Genomic DNA, 12,973 nt, shown 5'->3' with positions numbered 1-12,973 from the left:
TATTTATATAGTGCCATCATATTACGCAGTGCTGTACAAAGTCCATAGTCATGACACTAACTGTCCCTCACAATCTAATGTCCCATCCTCAGTCATATGTCATTAATGTAGTGTAAGGTCAATTTTTGGGAGGAAGCCCATTAACCTAACTGCATGTTTTTGGAATATGGGAGGAAACCGGAGTACCCGGGGAAAATCCACACAGACACGGGGAGAACCTGCAAACCCCATGCAGATAGTGCCCTGTATTTTTGGTTGGGGTCAGGCTTTAAAGCTAGTTTGTCTGATGGTGCAAACACCAAAAAAACATAAGTATGGCTATTTATTTGATAAAAAAATTATGTGATATTTAAAATCAAATGAAGCTGAATGGGTAAAATGAGAATATGACTATTTCCAGCAAAATAAAAATTTCAGGACTAGCTTACAGTGTTAATAAAGCATCCAGTATTGTAGCTGTTTTTTTTACTGTGATTTTCTAACACCTATTTATGTGATTTAATGTACATGAAATGATAGTGCATTCCATTGTTTTCGTAATGTAGTTACCAACCTGCTCTCTACATTTTATTACTTGTAGGCTTTAACTTACACCTTTACTCCACTTGTTGTTTAACTTTGTTTCCGATTTTCTGATTCCCTCCCATTTACTGTGTATCTTGCTTTGTCATACATATTGTTTTATGAATAATGTTATGTTATGTTCCATTTATTATTGTTAAGACCACTGTTGCTTAATTTTTTTTATTCTAATTGAACTGTTTGTATTTTATTTTTAAAATGCCATAAAAACAGATTTACCCATAATTTACACCTTCATTGTTAAAAGTTGATAACTTAAAAAAAACACATTACTTGTTATTTCAGTTTACAGAAAAGTTTTTATACCACATGAAAGGTAGAAAGCTAAAACAGCCAATTAACTTGGTCACGTTTGTGGAAACTGCCATTGGACTACTCAATTTCAAGGTAAGAACAAGCATGTAGTTTACCATGAAGATGAATTCTGATTGGTTGTTGTAGGTTACTGTACACCCTTTGTGCACATCAGCACTCATTACTATGCATTTCTAGGGTCATGGTCATGTACAAACATTGTATGCGAATAGATGTACAGTAAGTACAGCTTCTCTTCTTTCACTGGTATAATGTAATGAGAAGCTACACATCTGTGACATATTTCATTACTTCAGGTCATTTTATTAATAAAATGTTTTAAAAATAAAATGTAGATGATTTGCTAATATTTATTTGATCAGTGACAAATACTGTAGAGCTACGAAATGTTGTTTGTCCCAGTTGTCCTAAACTGTTACTATGTTTTCTCATTACATTTTTTTCCTATTAAAATATGCCACAATATTGAACTAGTGTGTTAGTGTTTAAGAACCTTTCAGTTTACATAATAATATTACTAGATATGTTTTAATAAAAGCATAAATTGGCCCTTCCACTACATTCTATGACTAAATAATTTTTAGAGACTTACACACAAAACAGTATGTGACTTTGTATAAGCAACAAGAGGTCTGAACTATTAAAGGGAACTAGGACTTTAGCATAAAAGTGAACACACAATGTAGTCTGGGTTAATTCCAGTATAGCTTAGCAACCACTTCCCCAAGTGTCCACGTGTTAAACCATACTGCTGTGTACAAAGCTGATAAACTGATACTACTCCAGACACACAGTCTCCCCCTCTTGAAGCTCATTTTAATAGTTTGACTTGGCATTGAGGCTTGTCTCACCAGGGCATTACCCTCAAAATTGTATCTTACTTCCACTATATAATAAAAAGACCACATATAATTATATTTTGTAGGGTTTGTGAAAGATCACCTCAGTCTATCCAGGTGTCCCCTTACAGCGGACCTGTCATGAAACAGAGAAGGCAGAAACTGATCTTGGTTTTTTTAGGTTTCACTTATTTTAGCAGGGCCTTGTATAAGATAAATTGTAGTTTGTCATATAGTAAAATTGGTTTACAATAAACACAGTTAAATAACACTGACTTTACTGCTGTAGAAGATCATAGTTATCTTTAAAGTGGCCTAACATAAAGTTTTCAGACCTAATAACCAGATTAGAGAAAACATAAAGTAAAACCTTTACATGATTAGACGGGCTTAAAAGGAATATTTCTCTGTTTCATTCATATAAAAGACTGTTTATCAAGCAGAAATGCATGGTCCGAAGAAGGCAATACAGTTTCTGATGTGGTCAAGATGGCAGCACCGAGCATGGGAGTGCAGTAGTGCACAACTCATTTTTTAGATTGAGCATGGTTTATTACATCAAATGTGATATACTATGTATGGAGCAGAGGTGATCACTCCAAAACTCATCTAACATACATAACCATAGCAGACACATTTTTTTGACCAAAGAGAGATTAGTTTAAAAGCTTTTTTTTAAAAAGGTACTGAACTGAGGTTCAGAGAGTATCCCTTACTAGAGATTATGCTGACCCCAATTATATATTTTAATAGAGAAAAAAAACATTTCGGGTTTATTGTAGGCAATAGTGCTTGTTGTATTCAGTGATCAAACTCAAAGAATACATAATCATTGTAGTGCAAAATCAAATGTACAAAGCAACATAAGTTTAGATGGCAAAGAGTAAATTGAGTACTGGACATCTTGCGCTCCATTAGTATCAGTAACACACTGCTGTCTCTTGGTTTACTTCCTACCTGTCTGACCACTCCTTTCAAATTTCTTTCAATGGTAATTCCTCCTCTCCAACTCTCCTCCCTGTGGTGTTCCCCAAGGGTCAGTCCTTGGACCAGTTCTCTTTTCTCTGTACACCTCCTCTCTCGGTAGTCTCATATCCTCCTTTGGCTTACAGTACCATCTGTATGCTGATGACACTCAAATCTATCTGTCCACCCCTGACTTTTATTCTTCCGTCCTGGATAAGGTCTCACGCTGCCTGTCTGCCATCTCATCATGGATGTCTGACCGATTTTTAAAGCTCAACCTGGATAAAACTGAGCTTATCATCATCCCCCCCTCAAATTCCAAATCTCACCCTGACATATTCCTAACGGTAAACAACACAGTCATTCGTCCCTCCCCTCAGGCACGTTGTCTTGGTTTCACCTTTGACTCGGCCCTCTCATTTACCCCCCATATTCAGAACATTTCCAGGTCCTGTCACTTTCACCTGTGCCACATCTCCAAAATTCCACAACCCCTACCTCTCCCCAGAGACCACCAAACTTCTTGTACACGCTCTTATCATCTCTTGTCTGGACTACTGTAACCTCCTCCTCTCTGGTATTCCACTAACCCGACTCTCCTTCACAGCCTATTATGAATGCTGCAGCCAGACTCACCCATCCTTCCCTCCGCTCCTCTTCCGCTGCATCTCTTTGTAGTTCTCTTCATTGGCTTCCATTTCACCTTAGAATCAAATTCAAGCTCCTGTGCTTTGTCTTCAAATCCCGACAAAGCTCTTTTCCAACCTACCTTTCTGACCTGGTGGAAAAATACTCCCCTAGCCTCTCTCTTTAGAATCTGATTCTAAATGGGAAAATTACAACACCGATTTGTTTCCATGTCAGCACAGAGCACAAATTCGATGCAACTTGCATCAAATTTGCAGCTCTTGAACATGTCCGCCCCTCCCCTGCTTAGATGGCTGCCGCAGGTTTGCCCTCTCCACTATACCCCAACGTCTCTGTCAATGTTGATCCCTCCACGATAGTATTCTTCTTAATAGGTGTTACTTATCAACATCTTTTTTAACCCCCTCTTTTTGAAGAAAAATCAATTTGGACGGTTCTAAAAAAATATTCAGTTATTTCAGTTTACATCAAGCAAACATTTTGACAAGAGCTTCCAAATGGTATCATGACTGGAACATCCACCTCAGACTAATCATTACTTTTCTGTTTCTGATCTCTCGGTATTCGATTATTGTAAAAAATTCCAGGTTCTCCATATCCCCTAAAGAAGCCCATGCGGGCGAAATGGATCGGGGTGAGATCTGGTCTGTGACTATTTGCCAACACGCAAGTTTGTTATACTTTTACCTATCAGTAAAGTGTGGATAATCTGTATATCCTTCCTATTCTCAATATTGTTTTATTGAATGCTTTATTTTAAGTTTTTTTGTATACTAATAAAATTTTTATTGATTTTATAAATATTCTTTCTCCTGTGCCTATCATAGAAGCTTTTCTTTCCTCCTTCTGTTCCTATGGTATAGTTCAACTATTGGACGTTAAAAAGGCTTTGGCACTTAACCAATTTGATTGGGGGTATTAACTATGCTTACATGTGGCACGGCTAGCTATATATATGAATAACTAATTTGGATCTTTCACATTAAAACTTGCCTAATATGGTCACTCTTCCATTATAATTTAGATTCAGTTATCTAATATTCACTTTTCAATATTTGACAAATAATATACAATCACATTATACAATATACAATTAATTTTGATTAATGACCTTATATATATATGTATGTTTCTAAATTGTACCAATTATTCAACATATTTACATGTAATAATATTTGGCATATCTAGACTTTTTGTCACATTTACAACTGCTATATCAGACCAAAGCTACCCCTGAAGAAGCCCTCGTTTGGGCGAAACGCGTCAGTATCAGCTTTTTCCGGCTACGCGTCACTTTTTACCATATTGTCGATATGTTTGCAGTTTTTATATTTAACCTTCTATATTCATAACATAGGTTACCTATTTCTAGTACTTATCTGATGGCAAGCAATTTACTCTATGCTATCTAAACTAATGTTGCTTTGTAATTTGATTTTGCACTACAATGATTCTATTATATTATATTATATATATTATATTATATTCTGATATTATGTATTCTATACGTTTGATCACCGAATACAACAAGCATTATTGCCTACAAAAAAAACCCACGTGTTTCTTTTGTCTCTGTTTAGACACATTTGCTTGTTTAAACTTTGTTGCCTCGATCCTTCTAGACTTCCATATGATTGAAAGTCATTTGAAATTGCCAGAAAATAACTAGCTTGGGGCCAGCTTTAGCATTTGCCTTACCTAAAAATTGCAGTGTGCCTTTACAGTGCTGAAGCTGTGCTCTTCAGCATATGTTCCACTATATAAAGAAAACTAAGATAATGGTAGCACAATTGGCTCAGTGGCTACCACCCTTATCTTTGCATCGCTAGGTCACAGGTTGTAATATGTTGGTGCTATATAAATACTAGTTATTAAGAAGTGACAGAAGTTGTACATGTAATAACCAAATATGTTAACTGTTATTAAGACACCTAATATGTGCTGTAACGCATAGTCAGTTAGATCAAAGCAAAATGAATCTCTGAGTTTTTTGTGCTGTGTGAGATATTATTATTGATAGTTCTGCTTACATTTAGAGTGTTTGTGAAGAAGCTTTGCAGAGAGGAACTCAAGTTGGTCTTCATCTGGATGGAGTCGTCTTTGGAGCGGAAGATTTCAGAGCCAGTATAGGTTTGAACTAATGGTTTATCTGATAGAACATAGAGAATGTATATACATTTTTATGTGAGTTGGTTGCTGGTAGATTGTCATCATATTCTAACGCAGGTTATGATCAATTCCCATTGTTAGATAACAAAAAAAATATGACAGGTGCATGATGCACATTGAAATCCAATTTCGTTTTATGCAGCCTGGTGTCAGAAAAAATGCTGCTTTCCTTTGAATTTACACCCCTTCCATTATTCACTTCACTAGACCTCTATATAGACCCTCAGTAAACCTTTTTAGGGCCCATTCACACTGCTGCACTGCGATATCTTACATGTTGGTGTGGTGCATTCCACTGTGGTGCTAATCATTGTAAATGATGCACCTTCACAACACACCTGTATTATGCAGATACATACACTATGTGCATGCTCTTGTTTATGTCCAATGGGCCCTCAATGCACATCCACATAGCAAACACCTGTGATCATAGTGCATATGTATATATTGTGAAAAACAGAATATGTGAAATATTCATTTTGTACATCATTATTTTGCACAGATACCACGTCACACAATATATAATGTGTGACAACATGCACATACAGTTGTGTTCAGAATAATAGCAGTGTGTTTAGAACAGTGAATAAAGCTCAAAATCCTTTTAATAACTTTTGCATGCATAAGATCGGCTTTTTTTTCCCTTTAGACGAAAGGGGACTTTCCACTTTTTCACCTGGTGATCCCTTAGCAACTCACTTCTTGTCCTAGAGTGACAACGCTCACTCGTCATACTTTATATAAAAAGTATCAGATTATTTACATTAGAATAGTTGGTATGTTAGGTTTCCTTCTCTTTTCATAATGGAAGAAATAAGTTGAATGTTCCCAAGACTGGATAGTTGGATTATACAGAGAATAATACAACATAGGAGAAATTATAGGATTGTTTTTAGTTATTGATTTAGGCAAATGTCTATTTATTGCTTAAGATTTGGAGCTTTGCACCAATTCTGATGATAGTGGGGAAGGAAATAATATAAAAGTGTTTCATCTGTTTATTAATAACAATAATATTAATAATAATCTGTGAATATGCTTTGTTATTTGATAACCTGTATGATGTGAACCTCGAAGCAGTCTGCCCTAAGCATTTTCAGGCTCACTGCTGTCAGATGACAGCAAGCTATGCTAGAGTAAAACCACAGATCCACTACTTTCTTTACTCATATGTTAGGGCTAAAAACATGGGAGAAAAAAGGAGTCCAACATACCCTTAACAAATTGAGAGTGCCTTCTTTTATTTATTAATAATACATTTTTGCTTGGATGGGTGGTAAAATGTTCGTATATTTTTATTAAAGATTTCTGAGTAGTCATGTGACCTTGTTTTTATATTCAGTTTGGGAGTTTTGATTGATATTTGAATATTTGTTGGGGTGAGCTCTGGCTTTACTAGATATATGAGGGCAGGTATGATTGTAGAAAATTCAATCCAAGCGAACAAGTAGCCTGCTTTCATTTTCTGAAAATTGTCTGTGCGTCTAAATAAATTAGCTAAAAAGTGTTTAAATTCAAGCACAATGTTCTCTGGTTGCCAAGATTTTTTTTCAGTGTTGAGTTGTATATATGTATGGTCAAGGTTTTCAAAGGTGGTGAGGTAGTATGTTATCCAGTTTTTTGGCTTTAAAGTAAAATAGATGTTTAGATCTCAGCTACTGTTTTTCCCTCCAATCAGACAATAGGATATTAAACTTGCTCCACACTTTTATTAAGGTTACTCCTAATAGATTCTGGAGGAGTTGGTATTGTGTGTTATAGTGGTTTTCTGCTTGTTTAAGTCTGATTGTACTTTCCCTTTTAGTGTGAGAGGCTAATTGTACAAAGCCACCTGCAATTACAGGTTTTAGAGCTTCCTGTATCATCGGGTCAAATAGTGGCTAGATCAGTTTTTCTTTGCCATTATACTTTCAAAGAAACCTCTAAAAACAAATTATGGTCTTCGAGAACTCCAAGTAAAATAATAAATCTGCAGGTAATGAAACATCAGCATAATCAATAACCTGCATAAAAGCTGAAATAAAAGTATAAATAAAGTAGTTGAATTAATGTATTTGTCACCCAGGGCAGATCATTTAAAACAAATATATTTTATTGATCCTGAAATAAAATGCATGATAATACAAAATTATGAAACATAAATATAACCACACTTTTTGATGAATAAGATGGAATTTGTCTTTTTAAGGACATTATCCAACATAAATATTCAAATCTTCATGTTTTTAATAATAGCAATCACTTTGTTCTGCCTGATATTAAACAGAACTTTACCCAATAAAAAATCTAGTCCCTAAGGTGTCAATACCATGGATTAATGTGCTTGGGCAACAAAAGCTTGCATGTTACTGCCATGACCATTCTAACACTTGAAACGCATGCTGGGTTTTCAGGTAACGGTTTTGTTTGAATGCTTAGATGCTCCCTATGTATAATTTGAGTTATCAAGTATCACCTTTGCTAATGATAGGGAAACGATTGTGTTTTTTCTTTAGCACTAGCTCTATAGCCTGTTTTATCAGATCTTTTTGCTTTTAGTGTGGTATCTCAACAGTGAGTATTTATCTCAACAAAAAAAAAATATATTTTATATTAAAAAAGTAATATAGTTCATTTCCTATTTGTGTGACTGGATTTTAATCATTTATATTGCAGCATGTTAATTTAACCAGCTTTATCTACTTGCCTACCTTAACGGTCTCTTGAAGATTCTTGATTAATAGAGTGTCCTTCATTGTAGGTTTAGATACATTTTAGCACCAAGTTATTACATGTTTTTGGTGTTCAAACGTTTATTTGTATAAATTGTTTGCAGATATCAAAGTGTTCAGCTGTTCCCTAAAGGCTAAAGCTGTATACAGGCCTGCTAAAATAGTCACTGGGAAAGATCATTAGTGATTGTTTCCAGCAAGGAGTACAACAAGTGTTGTGCATTCTGTGGAGGGGGTAGATGAGCGTGAGGCACCCTGCTGTGTCCTGTTTATTGAAAATAGCAGTGATCATTTCTTTCGATCATTTAGTGATCCAGTGGGTTAGATCTCTAAACAATTTCAGGAAATAGCTTTACAAATTAAAACAAAAATAGCTTTTCCCCCAAGATGATCTAAAACATTTGTCTTGGGCCATCAAAATCTAGCATCTGAATACAGCTTAATGCTGTCCATAGATAGCAGAGCAGCAAAACCAGCACCCTTTTCTTAGGGGAGAAGAGTAACAATTAGAACAAGTTTTCTCATTTGCGAAATCCATTTTTTCCTCCTAAGAACTTCCTAACACCTTCCTAACTCTATGGAGAGGAGACTGTTGCCTGATCTAGCTGAAACAGCCAATGGTTATTCTATGCCTAAGAACTATGTTACTGTTTTCAACTCCTGTTTCACACAAAATATTATTACAATAATTTTATGTGAATGAATATTAACTAGTTAGTAACTCCATTATACTGTAGTTGTCAAACATAGTACCAAGTGATAGTTTGCTTTTTCATGGTAATGGAAATCAAGTAAACTATGAAAGTGTATAATTGTATTTACTACTTTGCTGCTGTTGGATTGCTTTTCCATGAAACAAATGATTGTAGGAAATTGGAGAAATATGTAGATCAGTATATAGAAAAGGTAGATTAAAATGAGTGCCCTGCAAATATATACTAGTATATACATAGCAGACATATATATAAGTACATTATCCAATATACCTGCTGATTCCTCACAGTTTGTGTCATAAATACTGTGTTTTAGACTATGTGATACTGTAGTCCTAATTTGTTCTGTTTTTATATTAAAGGACTCACTTATAGACATTCATCTGCAATATGTCAAGTACACGTGAGATGACTATCATTGTCAAAATGAAGATAAACATTTTTTCTCTTATTATATAATTAGGTCATTTTCAAAAGAACGGCTAAAATGTATGCTTATATACTTAGTAAAATCCATTTGAAATCTGTTTTTATAATGTTTTTCTTTCCTAATTGCATGATTTGATTTGAGATTATTACTGTGCATAATAAATGTACCTACCAAATCCAAGTATATTTGATGCTGATCTTTAATGCTTGATTATCTATATTTTAAGGTGCAACAAGCAGCAAAGACACTCATGATGTCCTGTATGCCAGACAGAAGATTATTGTTGTTGCCAAAGCATTTGGATTGCATGCTATTGATCTTGTGTACATAGACTACAAAGATGGAGAGGGGCTTCGGAGACAGGCAAGGGAAGGAGCCCTGATGGGATTTTCTGGTTTGTATTCCTAATTATATATTGAAAAAGTATTTCTACTGTTTAATAAGCGGCGGGATAACAGTAATGATGGAATAGTAAACGAGAGTAAAATGTGACATCCTGAGAATGATATTAGGGAAATGTCAATTTGTTTAATATGAAATACACACTTTACTAGGTGTTATAATGTACTGTATGCTTTTTTTAATACATTATTTATAGAAAATATATGTTCAAAAAAGAGAGGGATAAAACCATAAACAATGAGATATGCAATAGTAACAAGAACACAAAAGTACGCATTTCTTATAACTCAGTGTCACACTTAACAAGATCTGCATTAGGAAAAATAAATATCACTTTAACTAAATGCGAGTAAAGTCCCTATCTGGGACACATGGTTTTCACTCTATTTATTTGATTGATTTCAATTGACTTAACAAATAACCATGGAGCAATGGTATGTTTTAATATGTGCTGTATAGTTTAATGTCATTGTATGAAATTAAAAAATTATACCTAACAAGTGTATGCATGTATTACATACAGGGAAGTACAGCTAATCAATTACATTTGGGGTTATGCAAAAATCTGTATATTTAGTGTAATGTATTTGTATAGATTTACTTTAAATTAGATTTAGTCCCTTGTTTAGCCTGATGCTTCAGTGAGTCAGTGGTCCTCACTTCTTGTCTCTCAGCTCCTGAGAGAACATACCAGAGTCAGCTAACAGACCCTTAAGCTGCGTACACACCTGCAATTTTTCTCGTGGAAAGGATCTTTCACGATCCTTTCCAACGAGAAAAGACTGCAGGATGCATGAACGATGCTGTACATACAGCACCGTTCATGCTCTATGGAGAGGGGAGGGGGAGAGCGACGGAGCGGCACCCTGCTGCGCGCTCTCCCCTTCCCTTTCATTAGGATCGGTCGTCGTCCATCATCCATGGATCCGCCAGGACGGTCGTCGGACGATGGACGACGACCGACTGTACACACGGCAGATTTTCGCCCGATAATTGGCCGATACCGATTATCGGGCGAGAAAAATTTGCCGTGTGTACGCAGCTTTACAGTTTAAAGGAATACAAACAATCTGATTTAAATAAACTGATAAATCAATGGTAAACTAACCATATCATCACTACGGGAGAACTAAAAGTTAGGGCACGCAATACAAGAAGAATCTTTGTACCTGTGTCCCTCATGTGCGGTTGGCAGGATAAACTCCCTTCAAGAGCTCTGGGCACTACTACCAACAATTTTAGAACTTTGCATTTCTGTTTAACATTGTAGTTTCTATCATCACTCTGTGTCACTATAGAACATAGTAGAGGCGTAGGGTTTAGTCAAAGAAACCATATTGCTGAAGGAGCAAGACCTGTCAAACTCAACTGTACCAGGGGTTCTTCAAGAAAATGAAGAGCTACCCTACCTACTGCCTGGGTTATAGGTCTGTGTGCTTTTGTTCTTTGACTGTCGGTAGTGTCAGTTTAATGTATGAAATCCTTGTTTCTATGTATCATTTGTGATTATTTTATACTAGCAGTTATTTTTAGTTATTACATATTCGGGCTGTTTACAGTGCTACACTATAGCTGAACTTTATTATCCCTATCTCTGGGGTAAAACATTCTACTTTAGTCAAATTTAAACACCCTCAGTGTTGTTTGGTCATACACCTTTGTGTTTTTCCAGTTTTTATTACAAAAAACATTGCAAAATTATAAAGAAACAGAAGGTTCATAAAAAATATTATTGCATAGGGTTATGATGAAATACATATATTCTAGTAGATTTAAACAATTGCTGCCCTGTACATGCATACCATATGCAAAGTAGAAGAGAACACCAGGGACAGAATCAGTGAAATCATTCACTGCTCACTACACACCGTCATGTTTTTGAAAATTTGTTGGTTCTAAATATATGTAGAATATATAACATTATTTAACCTATAATATATATATATATATATATATATATATATATATATATATGTTTTTTGTATTAAAAATTGTAGATATCTTTAAAGAAAAAAGAAGAAAGACCTTATAAACACACTTTATTTTTCCAAAAGTAAATTAAAAAACGAACTAACTAAAAATGTTGTCAAACACACACAAGAGCATGCAACCTTAAAAATATCTTCCAAAGCAGTACATACCATCTCAAATAGCCGTTAAAAACTGATCAGCTCAATATATCTAAGGAAGGATGTTTTGTAGAAACATTTTGTTAAATTTCATACATTTGGAAAATCCAAAACAAGCAGTTTAATGCAAAATAACATGTTTCTTTTAACATTGTTTGTATAAATAAGACATACCTACTACTGAGCTACTCAGAAAAACGTGATATAATTAAAAAGACCTCTGATTAGCTGAAAAGAAATAAATAAATCATATTATAAACACTAACACATTACATTTAATAATAAATACCATTTCACACAGCAAAGTAATTTAGTAGATCTTGGTGGTGGGGTATATCGTCTGGAAAAATATTCATACCCCAAGGCCTATATAGTCTTCATGGATAAGGATTTTCTTTAACTGGAATATTCTTTTTAAATAACTTAAAATTAAAGCATTCATTTATATATAGGTATTATATTTAAGCTGAAGTTGTAATATTAATTAATACTTGGTTGTAATATTAATTAATGGTTGGTTTGGTTGGTATAATTTACAGAATGGTTAGATCCCAGGGAAAGTAAAGGCAGATTTTTTTACAGATAAATACAGATTTCACTATGAGTATATTTTTGCTTTGTTAGATCAGATGTTTAACATGGGGAGGCATATCAAGTGATGCCAATATCAGACAGAAGCACAGCATGATCTGATAGTACATTCTTGCCAGTCAAGTCATACAACTGAAGAGAGGGGAATACACTAAAATATTCATATCTGCAATAATACACCACCTTTGTGACACTGGAAGACATCACAGAGTTGTATGACCATATGAAAGAACATGGCCACAGGCCAAGTCTTTCTATGCCCATCATGGGGCTCCAAGGTGATTTACAGTATGCCAATACCCCAAAAGGGACCTTGGAACACAAACATAATTACTGTAATAAAAAAATTAGCTTTCTGTTAAAATATATAATGGTTAAGTGATTTTAACAGTTAAGATGTTCAAAACAAAAAAGGATTATATGCTAGGTTGTCAGAGTGAAACAGTATACGTGTAAATAGTAGTAGTAGTAACATAGA

At 34.7% G+C, this 12,973-nt stretch overlaps 1 protein-coding gene across 1 annotated transcript in view; it reads left to right on the top strand.

Moving 5' to 3' along the window:
* Window positions 1-12,973, top strand: part of CLYBL (citramalyl-CoA lyase) — a 125,613-nt gene that overhangs the window by 95,093 nt on the left and 17,547 nt on the right. The window contains exons 4-6 of the mRNA XM_072401072.1: window positions 868-969; window positions 5,387-5,480; window positions 9,600-9,767. Coding sequence (XP_072257173.1) covers window positions 868-969; window positions 5,387-5,480; window positions 9,600-9,767 — 364 coding nt within the window. The remainder of the gene's footprint in view (window positions 1-867; window positions 970-5,386; window positions 5,481-9,599; window positions 9,768-12,973) is intronic.

This window comes from Pyxicephalus adspersus, chromosome 1 (genome assembly GCF_032062135.1).
Source record: "Pyxicephalus adspersus chromosome 1, UCB_Pads_2.0, whole genome shotgun sequence".
Classification (NCBI taxonomy): Eukaryota; Metazoa; Chordata; class Amphibia; order Anura; family Pyxicephalidae; genus Pyxicephalus; species Pyxicephalus adspersus.
This window is presented reverse-complemented; position numbering and strand designations above follow the sequence as displayed.